At 31.1% G+C, this 17017-nt stretch overlaps 3 protein-coding genes across 4 annotated transcripts; all 3 read left to right on the forward strand.

Moving 5' to 3' along the window:
* The first annotated feature begins 1077 nt into the window (after positions 1 to 1077).
* Positions 1078 to 3043, forward strand: LOC114182397 (peroxiredoxin-2B-like). Its single transcript, XM_028069267.1, has 3 exons — positions 1078 to 1396; positions 1886 to 1965; positions 2560 to 3043. Exons 1-3 carry the CDS (start codon positions 1242 to 1244, stop codon positions 2811 to 2813), a joined length of 489 nt encoding a protein of 162 aa, XP_027925068.1. The 5' UTR covers positions 1078 to 1241; the 3' UTR covers positions 2814 to 3043.
* Positions 3044 to 5543: 2500 nt separating this feature from the next.
* Positions 5544 to 9041, forward strand: LOC114181144 (biotin carboxyl carrier protein of acetyl-CoA carboxylase 2, chloroplastic-like). The gene is made up of 8 exons (XM_028067503.1): positions 5544 to 5635; positions 5791 to 6081; positions 6776 to 6808; positions 6953 to 7122; positions 7359 to 7656; positions 7800 to 7871; positions 8517 to 8582; positions 8678 to 9041. Exons 2-8 carry the CDS (start codon positions 5923 to 5925, stop codon positions 8699 to 8701), a joined length of 822 nt encoding a protein of 273 aa, XP_027923304.1. The 5' UTR covers positions 5544 to 5635; positions 5791 to 5922; the 3' UTR covers positions 8702 to 9041.
* Positions 9042 to 11372: 2331 nt separating this feature from the next.
* On the forward strand, positions 11373 to 14762 carry LOC114181448 (rac-like GTP-binding protein ARAC7). Of its 2 annotated transcripts, none has more exons than XM_028067910.1 (8): positions 11373 to 11681; positions 11964 to 12051; positions 12153 to 12262; positions 13267 to 13330; positions 13424 to 13488; positions 13610 to 13675; positions 13780 to 13886; positions 14372 to 14762. In XM_028067910.1, the coding sequence occupies exons 1-8, from the start codon at positions 11580 to 11582 to the stop codon at positions 14400 to 14402; spliced, it is 633 nt and encodes a 210-aa protein (XP_027923711.1). In that variant the 5' UTR covers positions 11373 to 11579; the 3' UTR covers positions 14403 to 14762. The 2 variants fall into 2 exon arrangements, with proteins under 2 accessions (XP_027923711.1, XP_027923712.1); XM_028067911.1 differs by having other exon boundaries at positions 14375 to 14762.
* The last annotated feature ends 2255 nt before the right edge of the window (positions 14763 to 17017 follow it).

A 17017-nucleotide genomic window follows, 5' to 3' on the forward strand; every position in this document is an offset into this window, starting at 1 on the left:
TATGGGTTAAGTATGTTTTTAGTCCTTAGATTTTGGTTCAAAATTGGAATTCGTCTCTAGTCAAAACTTTGAAAAATTTTGGTCCCTAAACTTTAAAAATTAATGAATATAGTCCTTTTAACCCAATTTTGTTAACTTTTTTTAGGTTTCGAACGCATTTCTCAGTAAATATTGAAGTTGTTTACGCCGTTTGACACATTATCGACTCAATATTTACTAAGAAAGGCGTTCGAAACCTAAAAAAAAAAGTTAACAAAATTGGGTTAAAAGGACTATATTCATTCATTTTTAAAGTTTAGAAACCAAAATTTATCAAAGTTTCGATCAGGGACGAATTTCAATTTTGAGTCAAAGTTCAGGGATTAAAAACGTACTTAACCCTATTATTATTTATATTATTGTTATTGTTTATTATTGATATTATGATTATTATTATTATTATTAAAATATAAATTTATTTATATTATTACTATTTGTAATACTTATTATTATTATTGTGTATAGACTTTGTCTGCATTTCTCTACCTAGGTCATCTTGCAATGTTTCCTAACACCAATGTTAATTGTCAACTATTTCGATTAATCCATAGTATTTTATTTAGAAATCATATTTTTCTTGACTTCGATAATCTCAATATCGAACAAAGAGATTGAATATAAATATAGAATTATTGATATAAATTATATTTTTGAAATAGAAGATTTTTTAAAAGAGGAAGGAAAGTTAAGAAAATATAAAAAAAATGTATGACACACACAAGTATAACACAGACACACGTACCTGCGCACACAGCGGTCACGCACACGCTCGCCCACATGTCCAGACACCGACCCAAACATTAAACAATTAAATAATTATTTAAAAAGTAATATTTAACCTATTCAACTTAAATAAAATAAATGAAAAAAAAGTCATATGCATCAAAACCTAAAATATTTGAATAAATAAATCGACAAACAATTTATTTGAATAAATAAATAGGACAACAGGAAATTATCAACATGATTTTCACATGAAAATAATTTATTTTTTATTTAAAAAACTTTTTTTATACCACTCCACTACCAGTGTGTTCACACAGCCGCTCCCTTCTAGAATCTTCCACATTGGTAGTTCTTTCGATTTCTGATGGACTAACACACCGCACTGTTTGTTATATAAGTCGGATCCAGTTTGTGAAGCAACAATACACAACACAAATTCATTGTACATCGTTGCCATCACAATCATCGTCGTGAACATGGCTCCAATTGCTGTGGGAGATGCTATTCCAGACGGCATTTTGGCTTATTTGGATGATGAAAACAAACCCCAAGCTGTTTCCATTCACTCTCTTGCCGCTGGCAAGAAAGTTATCATCTTTGGTGTTCCCGGTGCCTTCACTCCTACATGCAGGTCCTCACTTTCCCTTTTCTCTTTATGCTTTTCAATCTTCATATTTCAATCATAAAAGTTCAAATAATCGGAAAAACCTTAGTGGGTATACCAGATTCACCCTTTTGATCACCAAAGTTTCACTATTTTTAAGGGGATGTGAACTCATGTTTATTGATTCAAGATAATTTACAATTGGGGTACTCAAAGTTCTCTTTTTTTTTTTCTTTTTTTTTCCTTATCTATTTTTTCTTTTGTTTCAAGGTAAAATCCCCCTTTTGAGTAAAATTTGTCGAGTGTTAACAAAGCAAAAAATAGAAATGTTTACTAGACAGAAAAATATAAATCATGGGAGTGATACTATGAATTGGGTATTGTTGGAGAATGTGTTGCTGGATCCCCAATTTTGGAAGGTGTTTTGCTGTTTCGATTATTACAAGGTTTTTTGGTTCATAAAGTTGAGATGGTGGTATTTAAAGAGTTTGGTCTTAATCTGTGACTTTGTAACAGCTTGAAGCACGTTCCTGGCTTCATTGAGAGAGCAGAAGAGCTGAAAGGAAAGGGTGTGGATGAAATCATCTGTATCAGTGGTAAGTGTAAAGGATGAACATGTCACTCTTTTTACTGCTTTAATGTGAGATTCAAGATTAGTGTTGGCATAAGAACATTAAATGGTTTGCTGATGGGTTAGTTGTTCAATCAATTGATACTGATGGCTTACTGTTCTGTGGTATGTATTGATTGACCTGCGTTTGGAAATTCTTCCCAATTCTTAGTGTTGCATATGATTTAATCTAAACTTCCAATTTACTATCTATAAAGTTGAAATTCACCAGCATTTTTGCACTTCTTGAGCCCAAAAGACTCTAGAAAGGGATTCCTAAATCCAAATAGCTTGTTGCCTGTTTGTTACTATATTAACCAACCCCTGATCTTTGATTTGTTCTAATCATCTTTGAAACTGGAAAAGCTTGCATGCAATGGTTTAGATATTGAAATTTTCTAATTCTCCTTCTTCTTCTTCTGTTGTATAGTTTCTGTTATATAGATTGAATTGTGGAACACTTTATCACAGGGACTTGGTGAATAATATGAGTTAAATTGTGCACATGATGTGAACCAAAGTGTTGAAGATAGATATAGTTTGTGAAGTGGCTAATTTGAAGTGTGGTTTGATTTTGCAGTGAATGACCCTTTTGTGATGAACTCATGGGCGAAGACTTTCCCAGAGAACAAACATGTGAAGTTCCTTGCAGATGGTGCTGCAAAATACACGAACGCACTTGGGCTTGAGCTTGACCTGACAGAGAAAGGTCTTGGTGTTAGGTCTAGGAGGTTTGCACTGCTGGTGGATGACCTGAAGGTGAAGGTTGCCAATGTTGAAAGTGGAGGAGAGTTCACCGTCTCCAGTGCTGAAGAGATCATCAAGGCTCTTTAAACCCTTCGATGCTTCCTCATAGATGCCAGAACTTTGATGATGTTCTTTGATGTTCTTACTGTGTTTGTGACTCTTTTGATGCAAGAACTTTTAGTAGAAACGTTTTCATAGATGTAATTGTGTTGTGTGCTTTCACAAGGGCATGATGTGGTGCATGTTATGGAAATAAATAAACTTTCTAGTCTGAAGTGTTCATGTTTAGAAAAAATTCACATCAGTAACTTGTTTAACTTATTTCTGTCATTCATCACTCTGTCTACGAATTTTGTGAGGCTTTTTGGTCAAAGAGTTTTTGTGAAAAATGTGACTATTTATAGATATTCGTGGAAGTTTTTAAATAAATTTAATTACTAATTCATGTTTTAGCATAAACTTTACTTGTCTCTCTATTGTATACATAATGTTGCTTACCAATTTATAAACTTTATAGTTATGCTTCCTAAAAGTTTAAAGAATTCGATTGAACTAAGGGTTTCTATTTACATCTTTAAAAATAAAAATATAATTACATTTTATTAATATAAAATAAAAATAATAATAAGAAAAGAAAAGAATTAAACCTAAGAGGACCACATAATGTATCTTTCCTACACAAAATCATGAAAGATGAGGAATAAAATAAGATATGGTAGAGTTCACGAATTTTTCTTTTCTTTCTCTTAATTCTCTAATCTCTCAATTTTTTGACAACATAAACTTATTAAATAAGCAACAACTTGCAGACATTAATTCAATTTAATGTGAGTTAAGAAAACTCTTAAATGTACCGATAGTGCTCTGTTTTTTTTTTTTTTTTTATGAACTAAAATTTATTGGAAAAATAAATTATTAGATGAACATGTGACAACATTTGTCCTCTAAGTTAAGAATTCAATTTATGGTAGTCAAATTTTACAACATGAAACAGCATACTAGGCTCGGAAAATGTGCAATTCATCGAATTCTGGTTGAGTCTTTTTTTCTTTTAAATTATTTATATATTTCTTCATTAACTTTTTGAAAATAAATTGAAATGTTCAAATGTTCTTCTTAATATGTAAGGCCACTATGGTGGTGTCGTAAGTTCAAATGTTTTTTTATATGGTTTTGACAACCCAAATGTGCTGATGATACGGATCCCACGGATGCCAGCTAACCAAAAATCTAAATAATATTTAGTAACGCAAATAAAATGGAAAACTTAAATATTATTTACATTGCCATGATATAACAAATAAATAAAATTTTAAAACAAGTTTTTGAAGTTATATATATATATATATATATATATATAACAGAAATAATCACACCGATGTAAACTAATGAACTAAAACATTGATAGTGAATTCCAAAGTAAAAACGAAGTACAAATATCAAAAAGAATAAAAAATGTCTACAATCTGAAAAAAATCTAACTTGGATAGACCGAAAAGATATATTTTCCTACCAACTTAAATATTTATTAAATTTTCCACCAAATAATAATTAATTATGTCTAAATAACGACACATGTTAAAGAAACAGTACTCTATCTTGTATAATGTCATAAATATCTAATTCTAATATTTATTATTATTATTATTATTATTATTATTATTATTATTTGTATAGACAATAATATTGTATGATGTTATGTATAAAATAATCATTTACTCTAAATATAACTATTATTTATTTATTCTACAAATACCAAATTAAAAGAAAAAAAAAAAACACAACATCCTTACATAGGATATAACACTAGTATCTAAGACAATATTAGTGTAATGAAGTTATTGAAATAGACATTGTAAATCATTGACACATGTCTCCATTAGAGGGTTTTATGGTCTTTCTTCACTTCTTTGAAGTTTTCTGCTCTGATCTTCATAAAATTTGGCTGTGATTGTATATTTAATGCGTGATTGATGTTTGTCAAGAGAATTATTTTTCTCCCGAAAGGCAAGGTTTTTGCATTCTTCGTTCCACATAGGACATTTTAAAGAGCATAAGAAAACCTTTTCAGTAGAAGGTTAGTTCTACTTCTTCTTCACAAAAGTTTGTATTTATTGTACTTTATATATATATATATTGAACAAAATATCATCATGAATTAGTAATATTTAAAAGTCAGTGAGTTGAGTCGTAAGTATTCCTTATTTTACAAATAAATACCACTTAAGTACATAATTAAAACACAACAAAAAACACTAAAACTCATAAATACATAATTTATCATTAAGTAATTTACTCATTCCATATTAATTGTCATAACTAGTATTAAAAAAAAAACATAACTATTAGATTTTTTAGGTCTTGTAAAATATTTACACTATTTTCTTACTCCCTAATCAATAATATTGTTTTGAAATACTTAACTATATATCTACAGAAATTAAGAAAGATAATAAAATTACTTTAGTAAAATTAGTCTTTTTTACCTTGGAATAATGTATTACATTTTTTTGAGTAAAATCTTAAACAACAAAATAAATAAAACGGAGTGAGAATTAAAAGCTCACAATTAACTTAAATTTTCATGATCTTGTGCTGAGAGTTAAAGCTTTTTGAAGAGTTGAACATCATCAGAAACTATGTGGTTAATATCATATATCGTCCATATGTTCATTTAAAAAAATGGTGAATGAATAACATTGTTTGGTTTAATAGAACCATGAAACTGCTGATTAAAAAAATCAAATCGCAAAAACTGTCTCTAATTAAACCAATAAATCAGTCAAAAACCGGTTCACCTGAATTAACAAAGAATATATTTTTTGAATTTCTTTTCTTGCAGACGAAAACACATCAAACATGTAAAAGAAGTGACACTACATAGTTCATTGTTTGTTCCTCCAAGTTAGGTAAAACTGTGACACTTCGATGGTTACTGCACTTGCATCGTAATCATCGAACCTACATTTGTAAAATCTGAACCAAATCGAAGTGTTTCAAATCTCCTTTGTATTCTCCATCCACCCTCATTAAAGCGTTTGTACCCTTTTTCGTGTTTTCTCAGATTCATCACAGGCGCACCCTCTTCGGTCTCAACGGCTCTTGGCATATATTCTCACCATTCTTCGCAGATCACGCACCCCTTTGGGAAGTGAAGAAGGAAAGTCTGGTTTTTGGTTCGTGGGGTGCTTTCAAAATGGCCTCATTCTCGGTCCCATGCCCCAAGTGCCCTTCTACTTCTTTTTCCTCTCTGGGGTTCAAATCCCAACTTGTTCCCTTTCAAAGTGGGTTCAGCTTCAAACCTTTTCTATCGTTCAGTTCTTTATCTGCTGAATCTGCATCATCTAGAATTCAGGTATCAGTTTTCACATCTATCTACGTATCTATATCTGCTTCTCTGACTGTGTTAATGTTTTGTTCAATTGATTTTAGTTGTAAATGAAGAAATGATGCCTTTATCAATGATTTAAGGATGAGAAATTATGTAATCACACGAAAATATTTATTCTTTGGGTATTTTGCTCAATTGCTTTATTTTAGTGATAGTGATAGCGATGTAATGGTACCTTCATCAATGATTTTCCTTAAGTTTTCTAAATGTTCATGAAAGAATGAGCATATTGGATATAGTGTTGAGCATAAATGGTCTAAGTTAAGACAATAATTAGAAAAATGTAACAACACTTTGTTAGACAATTTTGTTGTGGGTGATCTATGTTTTGAGAACAGTCTTTTCTGTAATATCCAATCTTTTATATGTTGAAGCATGGTATATATTAATAGTTTATGATGCCTGTTGATTTTTTTATTATCCTCACATTACTCCTCTCATTTGATTTTCTTACGTGGGAACTACAACTGAAGTTTTTCAGTATGTTATCACTCTGAGAAACATTATTGAGGGTTCTGAATGAAGCACAAATGCAACTAAAATGCATTCAAGTTGTTATGCTTGTTATGTTAGCTTATCTGCCATTTGTTTTCAATGGGAATAAAATTGGAAAAATTATAACTTGTCAATTAATATTGTTATTTGTTGTCTCTTGCAGTGTTCTAACAGGAAGCAATTTTCTGTGCTGAAGGTCAGTTTACACCTAGTCTTTTGTTTTCTTTTTTATTAGTTCATATTGAGTTATTCTGAATGAGATTTTATCACCCTGTTCAAACGTGTCCTTGATTAGATTCAGAAAATTTTACCATAAGCTACCCTGCTTTGCGTGTTGTAGGCTGCTAAAGTTGAAAATTCTAATTCTAATTCTGCCCCGGTAGCGGTCAAGGAACCTAGTGTTGCTTCATCAAAAGAAAAAGAAGTGCCTAATGGAAAACACTCTGGTGCCACTATTGCAGATGAAGTTTCTGTTACTGCATTCATGTCTCAAGTTGCAGATCTTGTAAAGTAAGATTAAGTAGCTTCATTTTGAATTTGAATAACACTGATAGACACTGATTTTGATGTTTAAAAATAAATTAAAAAGAATTTTAATATACCAACATGAGTATATTTTTAATACTCAGCAGAAGACAGCACCAACATACTCAACAGAGAATCTGAACTATACAATCTTCTATTATTTTGTATTTATCATGTCTAATGCTAGAGTATGCATCATCTAATACCATTTCCATGGCTAGACTCGTTGATTCAAGAGATATTGTGGAATTTCAACTTAAGCAATCAGACTATGAACTCATGATAAGAAAAAAGGAAGCATTGCAGCCTCCACCAGTATCAGTACCTCCTATGTATGCCGCATTTCCACCGCCACCGGCAGCACCGACCGCCGCTCCTACTAGCTCTTCCCCCCAAAAAGCACTGCCTGCCTTGCCTTCCCCTGCAAAAGCAAGCTCGTCTTCTCACCCGCCGCTGAAAAGTCCGATGGCTGGAACTTTCTACAGGAGTCCAGGACCTGATGAACCTCCATTTGTCAAGGTTTGTAGACACACACGGTTTAAATACCACTCTCTTTTTTTCTGTTGAGGTGTCAATTTGCAAAGGATAATTTATGAACTAAATATTACTTTGTTTGCTAAGTTAATCAATGAAGAGACTAACTATTTCTGCTGTTGCTTCAGGTGGGTGATAAAGTGAAGAAAGGGCAAGTTATTTGCATTATTGAGGCTATGAAACTGATGAATGAAATTGAGGTATGTATGTGTATTTGTTTTCCTGTTTGTTCTAGTATATCATTACATTTTTTTCTCTATCACTATGTTGTTTACTTTATGTTTGCCCATAATACTGATACAAAAATCTGGCAGTTAACAAATCTAAAGGCACAGACCTGGTTGAGCTTCTCAAATCTGCTTATGTTTTTAGCTCCATTCACAGTTAATTCACTAATCATTTGGAAAAAAATCTGCTTATGTCTGGTTTATTAGGTTTTTAATTTTATTTTAATCGTATTAATAAGATTTAGTGAAGACTCTTCTTAAAACAGGAGAGAGTTCAAATCTCTTCTTATAAAAAAAGAGTCTTTCAAAACCTTTAAAATCCTAATGCAATACACCCTGCATACATTACACTAGGAGTGCTACAAAGGAATTTGAATTCTTTATTGAGTTTTCAGTAGTGTTCCTCAGCTGAGCCTTCAAAATACATTGGTTTGCATTATTTTGATATTTTAGAATATATTAAAAACTTTTTTAATATATCAAAATCAGTATATTTTGAAAGTACGTCATAAGAACGATAACAAAAACTTAGCAAAGAATCTGGACTCGATACAAAGTGATTATTAGCTAGAAACCAAATCCTCTAATTTATTGGTTATCTTCATTACTTGGTGGCAGGCTGATCAGTCAGGAACAATAGCTGAGATATTGATTGAGGATAGCAAACCAGTCAGTTTAGAAACGGTATTTTCTCTCTACATTTGTGACACACACATGCATGTTTGTCTAGAAACTACATGTTTCATTGCTCTAACTGATATACTTTGTTTTTCATGCAGCCCCTTTTTGTAATAGCTCCATGAGCACTCTGAACCTTGCTTCAAAGATTATGTGAAATCTCCATTGTTGGATATCATGGTATTGGATGAATTAGATTTTCTGTTCGGAGTTTTCTTGAGTGAGAATGTTTCTCTATTGAGAAATCTTTAGTACCTTCTTTATACCTCACTCATTATTAAGATATTTTAGGCATAAAAGCTCCAACATATTAGTATGAATATTATGAATATTGGACATTCCATTTTTAGTAGTATTTATGTGTTACTTTTTGTTTTTTGCTTTCTGATGACACCCTCTTGTTGTATTAACCTGCTGGTTGGATTATTCACGATAATGATATTTTAATCCGCTTTTAATTTATCACTTCAATAATCATTTGATTATTACATTATATCACTACCAAAAAAAATTAAAATATATAATTGAAAGATAATTGGAGTGATGAGTTAGAAGTGAGTCAAAATATCGTTATGTTTAAAGACTACTTCTTACACCACCCATAAAAGTGTTTTTAGAGTATCTACAAGGATCTTATGAATTTTTATTTTACTCTAATTGAATTCAACTGTACCATATCATTTTAAGACACCCTTTTGCAAGTTTTGCTTCAATAGAAAGATTTTATAGTTCTTTTGTGTATCAATTGAATTACATAATTAAATGTTACTAATTCTTAACACTTAGGTTTATATAATCTGTGTTTTATATATAATGTTTTCACTATGTCAAGCCTTTTAAAAAAACATTCAATGACAATTTTAACATCAAAAGCAAGTTTGAATAGTGATACATTTATTAGTATAATTTATTATTATTATTATTAATACAAAAATAGTTATATTAATTATATAATAGTAAAATATAATATTATAATTGGAAAACAATTGTGTTAATATCATATTTAAATATTTATTACTTAATTCTATTATTACTACTATTTTTTTAATTAATTTCACCAAAATAAATTTATTATAATTAATTAAATCAATCCTATACTAAAATAAAAAATTAATACATAATTAAACCAATAATAATAAACATTCAAATTATTTTTTGATTCATATATAATAAAAGTAAAATCTATTTTAAAAAAAAAAACCAAAAAAACCCGACCGTTTGTACTAGTTTTTAAAAGAATATTTACAGTTCTACAATACAACGTTATATTTTACAAAACAAGTTCACGTGTTACATCATAAGTTAAATAAAAAACTTTTGTTGTGCTGAAAGAAAAAACTATCCCTAGTAGGATCTTGAGATTTGTGTTGACTCCTTTTGTTATTTATTATTATTATTATTATTTTTATTGTTATTATTATTATAATAATAATCTCCATTATATAATATTTTTTTAAATTAAAGAAATGTAAAGCGTAAAATAGATGGTGATGTAATATTTTTAAAGGTTATTTTTTCTTCTCAAACTATTATTAAAACTTATATTTCATCTTTAAATTAAACTACAACATATTTTGCTACTGTATTTTATGAAAATCATATATCCTTTTTAACGAAGAATATATGGTGGATGTGGTAGAACTTCATTTCTTATGTGAAAAATACCCGTTTTTTTAAAAATGATGTTTTATATCACTTTTATAAAACATAAAGAATAAATACTTTATAATTTATTTTTAAGAAGAAACATAATATTTAATAATAATAATTTGATGATGAAAAATATATTTAATTTTATTTTGAAATATATGAATAATTTTATGTAAAAAAATATAATTTGAAGCAACTTCAAAAAGGTTAAAGAAATGTTGTAGTTCTGAAATAATGAATGCTTCTTAGTCTCGTGGTGAAATATTGATGCATTTTAATTTATTATTTGGAGTGTTTGAGATTGGGACAAAACAACAACTTCAAACGGTTCAATAAATTTGAATCTGTCGGGTTATGAATATTTTTTCCTACTATTATTATTATCCTCGTTTTCCTTTTCTCTTTCTTCACCAAATTCAGATTAAGAGCTAGATTAATAGTTAATGCACCGAAATAAGTGCAAAACAAATTTATTATCCATACAAATTGGTGTTTTGATAATAGACTTTGAAAATAAATGAACAAGTATTGACATGTGTGCGTTTTGTTCGTCGTTTGTGTTCTGTCACTACTGCACAGAACAACTTTACTCATGTCTCAAAATTGGAATTCTTCTTCTCCAAGTAATTATGGGTCAAACAAAAGCGAGATTGCCGAGAAAACAGTACAACAATTTAAAACTACTATTTTTTTTTTACTGTATGCATTCTGAGTTCTGTTATGAGGCTGAGAGTTTAAGCCTTATTTATTCGATTTATTGTATTATTTCTTGGAAAAATGTATTGTTTATTGAATTAGCATTATATTGAAATTATTTGCAATATGATTGCTAGCAGGCCCAGATTACAGTTGGAATGTGGAAACAGTGATTTGAATTTGCTGCAGAAAGTGTTGTATGGTGGAACAAGTAATGAGCAGTAATCAGTCACTAATGAGATGTAGTTGGAAACCAACAAATGAAAAGGTTTGGTTTAGCATGCATAGGTACCGTTTGAGAGAGGGCCCCATCGAGTGATTCAAAAAATTTCTGTTGGATTTGAAATTTATGGAGTGGGACGAAAAAGTGAGCAGCAGCAACGAACACAGCACCATTTGACTAAACTAAAACTAAACTATTAGTATATATGCATTGCAGCTCAACTCTTTTCTCTCTCACTATTTTTATATTTCTTGTTTCTTGAAACTATAAGAACCTCTTTTCTTTGTTTTTCTCTCTACACCTCATCTCACACACCCTTTAATGTAAACAGAGAGACCACACTTTCTTAGTTCCAAACTCAACTTTTGAGGGTCTTTTCCAGCCTTGTTGTTCTGTTGCAGCTGAGCCTTAGTTTACTTAACAGTGTTCATGCGATGATGAATGCTTCAAAGTTCATTAAATGTGTCACCGTTGGAGATGGGGCTGTTGGGAAAACCTGCATGCTCATTTGCTACACCAGCAACAAGTTCCCCACTGTAAGTCTCTTTAGAAAACTCAGACCCCTCCATCAAAGATGCTTCTTTTATCCATTAGACTCTCTTGTTCTTATACTTTGGAGGTGTTTCATGTGAAAGGTGCTTTTTATTCAAACTCACACTGTATTGGTATTTGGGCTTCAATGTGTTGATGTGTTTTATTATCTTTGCTTTATCTGTCTACGATTCAAATGTTGGTGATGAGACCCTTCTCTCTTTATCATCTAGCTCACTGTTTTTTTTTTTTTTTCTTTTCTTTTCTCTTTTATTTTTGTGTTGCAGGATTACATACCGACAGTGTTTGATAATTTTAGTGCCAATGTAGCTGTGGATGGAAGTATTGTGAATTTGGGGCTATGGGACACAGCAGGTACTTGGAGCTTCCCACTTGAGCCTTTAATGTCCAAAAACTGTGTTTTGATTGTTCACTATCCTTTAACTTTGGATACACTTTTTTTCACTGTTTTAAAGGTCAGGAAGACTATAGCAGGTTGAGGCCACTGAGCTACAGAGGAGCAGACATTTTTGTCTTAGCATTCTCACTGATTAGCAGAGCTAGCTATGAAAATGTTCTCAAGAAGGTTCATATATATGTTTGCTTTCCCTTCTTTTGTATGTTATTTCTTCTCTCTAGTTTTGGATTCAACTTTGCAGAAAGTGAGTCTTTTCCTTTAGGCTTTCTATGGATGAGGGGACAAGATGGGATGAAAGGAAAACATAAATTAAAGAATAAAGTTTATGATGAAAAATTGAAAATATTTTTCTGAAGGAGTGCACATAAAACCCAAATGAAGGGAAACATTTTCTACATTACCGTGTCCTTCCTTCTCACATTTTAGTTTTTGAAAAAATGCCGTTTGCAATAGTTGTGTAGTATCCCTCTCCAAATGTTAAAGTGTGCAATTCAATTTTTGAGATTTTGCAGAAAGTGTACATCATATAGCAATAGGTTTAACAATAAAATAAGATCACAGGACAGAGAAATCAAGTTGCATAATGAGAGTGGTTGGTTGAAAGGAGCTCCAATGATCACTGGTTTATGTTTATGTTTACTCTTGGGTCTTTGATTGATATTAGCCACAATGTCTTTGTTGACTTTTGGCTATTGATGGCTACATAAAGAGAGGGAAAAGAAAATCACCATAGAAAGTTAAAGAGGAAAAAACCTAGGAACAGGAAGGATGTAAAGAGACAGTGGAACAAACAGGTTCAAACTGATCCATAAATGAAATCTACACAGACATTTTAGCAAGCAACTGAATTACTAAACAGTTATTTTTTTATTTCATAACAACTCCTATTGTTTACTTCAAAGAAATTTTGAAAAGTGGAAATTTTTTTCCTAAGATGATATTTCTAGGCCCATATTCCAACAAAGCCTAAGTCTGTAGCTGTTTGATTATTGTTTAGGCTTGTATGTGGCTTTACTACTGTAGAACATGCATGTTTTCATTGTATTAGGCTATTAGGAGTTATCAATAATGGACAGTTTTCAACAGAGCATTTATGTGCTCTTAAACTTCTGCATTTATGCCCCCATAACTCAGTAGTTACTCATTTCTGCATTCCTTCTTTTCTCTTTCAGTGGATGCCAGAACTGCGTAGATTTGCACCTAATGTTCCAATTGTTCTTGTTGGTACAAAGTTAGGTAAGCAGCAGCACAGGCAAAATTTTGTAATTTCTTACGTTAATTTTAGAGGGAAGAAGATAATGACTTAAAGTACTGAATTGTTGGTTTTAGATCTCCGTGAAGACCGGGGTTATCTGGCTGATCACATGGGATCTAATGTCATAACATCTGCTGAGGTTTACATTTTTAATTTGCTTCCTTCATTTTATTCACTTGATAAGTATGAAGAAATGTATTTATTATGTTTGTAAGTAAAGAAAATGATGCCATTTATCAATCATGTCACATTGGTAATAGGGGGAAGAACTGAGGAAACAAATAGGTGCTGCAGCTTACATTGAGTGCAGTTCAAAGACTCAACAGGTAGTGGCTTTAAATTTAACTATTTTTGTTTTTATGCACTACTTATTGTTGCTATGACTTTTAAAATTTGTACCTAAACTTGTTTCTGTATTTGCATGATTTAGAATGTGAAAGCAGTGTTTGATACTGCCATTAAAGTTGTGCTTCAACCTCCAAGGAGGAAAGAAATGGCCAGGAAGAAAAGGCATAGAAGGTCCGGTTGCTCGTTTGTGTAAGTCCCTTACTCCTATACTTTTGAAGCATTCTTAAAACCATTGATCTCTCAAAGCATTTGGTGGTGGAATTCATGATATGATAAGTGTGTAATTTGAGAGACTTTCCTGATGTAGAAACGAAATTGCTAGGCTAGGTGATGTTGCTACTTATGCAGTGAAATACTGTGATGATTGGACAAAGATATAAATAGGCTTTGATACCCCCAAAAAAGGAAAGAAAAGAAAAACACTGCAAAAGAAGACAATGGCACTGAAGGAGCATTGAATAGGCATTAAGATCATTCCTTCTGAAAGAGCATTTGTTGAATGCCCTTGACCTTAGATCACTACTCAAGCTTGCTACATCTTGGGATGGAATAGGAGAACCACATAACTTATTATTTTACTTGCAAATTTCTATCATTCTTGCTGAAATTTTATGTGATTTATCCTCCAGAAACATTTGACTACATGTTAACATGTCTTTTTTACTGTCTGACAGAAGTATTGTGTGTGGAGGTTGTGCTGCTTAACACACATCTATTGCAGCGTCACTTTTGACATGGATGTTATTTTGCAAAAGCTTCAAGGTCCAAGTGTGGAAACCCTGACACCTAATCACAATTTCTGAATGTGTACCCTTATGCTTGTATTGATTGTAACTGGTGTAAGATAGTAATATCTAGTTATTTCCTCTTCACAAGACCCTGTTAAGACACTGAAGGGAATTTTTCATTCTCTCAGTTGTTATTTAGGCATGTTGTGTATTTATCATTATATATTACCAAATCATAAGGGGAACCTTTTGTATTTTTCCTTGAATTGATTCATGCCCCTACAAAACTTTTCAGAGGATATATAATGATATAATGATATAATGACTTCCTAGAAAACTATGCAGAAAAATTTCTCATTCCTTGGCATTTTGCATTGGAATAAAAAAGACATCCACTTATGACATTTTCTGAGTTTGCACTGCATTTCATGTGTTGGTAGTTATGAGTATTGAATCTGAGTGCATTTATGGTTGCAGTAGTATGGTACTTTTGGTTAGGAGAAGTATAAATGAGAAGTGAGAGAGTGAATGAGGATTTATGTGTCACTGTTGAATCTCCTGCAGCCTGCAAAAGGCTGTGTTTTACTTTTTAAAGTCACTGGTCCTTTTTGGTGAGTTTGAAAGGGTGGCAGAAAGGGGTGTGTGGGCTTTTGGCAATGACTTGTGCTTGGTTTACCTCTTCGAGGAGCCCATGTGATCACTTGTCTTCATTGCTGTAGGGCCTGTGCCACCTTCGGGGAGTTATGTCTCATGTGCCAACAAGTTCCTAAGGACCCCACTCAACCTCATTACACTGATGTTGCTCTGTCATAAATAACAAAGTGGGGACATCATTTTGAAAACTCAGATTATTCATGCATGGTTTTAGTAACACAAGGGTGAACTTGGAAAGTATAACAGTAAAATAAGTTAGTTCAAATTAGAGGTTTTTTTACATATCGACAAATTTGTCAAGATATTACGAAAATGAAGAAGTTAGGAACATATTACTGATTATTAAGTCGTGTGGACTCATGACAACTTCAAAAATAATTCAAAAATAATACTGTGATTAACGACTTTGATTTTAAAGTTTTCATGAATTTACACGACTTAGTCCATGACCAGTAATATTTTCTTGATTTTCGATTTTTGTAATATTTGGACAAATTTACCCCTATATGTAAAAGAACCTCAAATTAGACTTATTTTAACTAAGCACAAAGTTTGTAGTGTTGTAATACTGTTTTAAGTTCTGTTTTTTTAATAGATGGTCATGGATTTCAAAGATACACATTATAGAGTTTGTAAACAGTGTGCAACTTATTATTTTTTTCAATTCAAAATGCATATGAAGAAAACTATGTGACATGGTTCTGGTAGTCAAAGATAGAGTTAAGAGATATGGTGGAGACTATAGATTCATGTCTTCTCCATACAGTTAAAAGTACTCTGTGATTTCTAATCATGTCACCTCTTCTGTGAACAATAATGGATGATGGAACATCAAAGCATGTTTCACAGAACAATCTATATTCTCATGTCTTCGGTAATCTAGGAATCAATGTTCTCAAAAAACTACACTTACATTGGTGATGAAATTTAAAGTTTTACTTTATTTGTATAAAAAAATTGAAAACAGCATCATAAACACTTATAATACTGAATATAGTTTTTTCTTTTTTCATGTTACAGATTCTAGGACAAAATTGTAAGAATTGGTACAATTGTACATGTATTTAAAGCAGGGTAGCATTCATAAGTAGTACCTGTTGAATAGTTTACATCATGTTTATACCTACACTAGCCTCTGGAGTGTAAAACACATTTCTGTAAATACAATGTGTGAGTTTTATCAAAAGTAGCTTCCTCTTCCTCAGGCCAGTATCCCTTTCATATTTGATTTTTTGAAACCTTTTTCAATTTCAAAATCTGCCCAAAAGAGATTATCTTTTACAAATTATTCAGTTCAATAATTTGCTTCTTTCTTTCTGCAAGAATTTTTTTTCTCTGGTAAAATTGTTGGTGTTTGCTCCATAACCTTGTCACATCAAGGAGAAAATGATTTGAGTGAAAAATTAAAAATGATTTATGAAAGTGAGCTTTCAACAGAGATATGTCACTGTCTTTGGTGCTTAAAGTTCTTGAATTCTTTCCTATAAACATGTTTAGAGAAGAAAATCAATGTACTTCATAACCAGTAGATTAAAATATTTTATAGTTCATATTTTTTATCAAAATCTCAATTTGGTCATCATATTTTTATTAGTATCAATTAGGTCTACATTTTTTTAAATAAAAAACAATTAAGTCCTTTCCGTTAATATAGAACTAACACAATTTAAAAAATTCAAAAAAATAAAGAATTGACACATGACACCTTCTTAATGATATCAATTCTATACTAACAGAAAGAACTTAATTGTTACTAATTTGTAAAAATATGAATTTAATTAAAATTAATAAAAATATAATAACCAAATTAAGATTTTAGTACAAATACGAGGACGAGGAAAGTGTTTTCCTAACTAGAATATGTTTCCTATTCTCTTGCCATAGGAAAACCCAGTCTTGCCATAGGAAAAACCAGTAAACATTCGAAAGAAAAGTTAA

The sequence above is a fragment of the Vigna unguiculata genome, chromosome 4, assembly GCF_004118075.2.
Source record: "Vigna unguiculata cultivar IT97K-499-35 chromosome 4, ASM411807v1, whole genome shotgun sequence".
NCBI lineage: Eukaryota > Viridiplantae > Streptophyta > Magnoliopsida > Fabales > Fabaceae > Vigna > Vigna unguiculata.

Bases quoted from the DNA above. Each gene is read 5' to 3' on its own strand.
- LOC114182397 (XM_028069267.1), top strand. From the start codon at position 1,242: ATGGCTCCAATTGCTGTGGGAGATGCTATTCCAGACGGCATTTTGGCT. The intron at 1,397-1,885 runs GTCCTCACTTTC...ACTTTGTAACAG, and splicing joins GCCTTCACTCCTACATGCAG to CTTGAAGCACGTTCCTGGCT. The intron at 1,966-2,559 runs GTAAGTGTAAAG...TTGATTTTGCAG, and splicing joins TGAAATCATCTGTATCAGTG to TGAATGACCCTTTTGTGATG.
- LOC114181144 (XM_028067503.1), top strand. From the start codon at position 5,923: ATGGCCTCATTCTCGGTCCCATGCCCCAAGTGCCCTTCTACTTCTTTT. The intron at 7,657-7,799 runs GTTTGTAGACAC...CTGTTGCTTCAG, and splicing joins ATGAACCTCCATTTGTCAAG to GTGGGTGATAAAGTGAAGAA. The intron at 7,872-8,516 runs GTATGTATGTGT...ACTTGGTGGCAG, and splicing joins AACTGATGAATGAAATTGAG to GCTGATCAGTCAGGAACAAT.
- LOC114181448 (XM_028067910.1), top strand. From the start codon at position 11,580: ATGATGAATGCTTCAAAGTTCATTAAATGTGTCACCGTTGGAGATGGG. The intron at 12,263-13,266 runs GTTCATATATAT...TTTCTCTTTCAG, and splicing joins ATGAAAATGTTCTCAAGAAG to TGGATGCCAGAACTGCGTAG. The intron at 13,489-13,609 runs GTTTACATTTTT...CATTGGTAATAG, and splicing joins ATGTCATAACATCTGCTGAG to GGGGAAGAACTGAGGAAACA.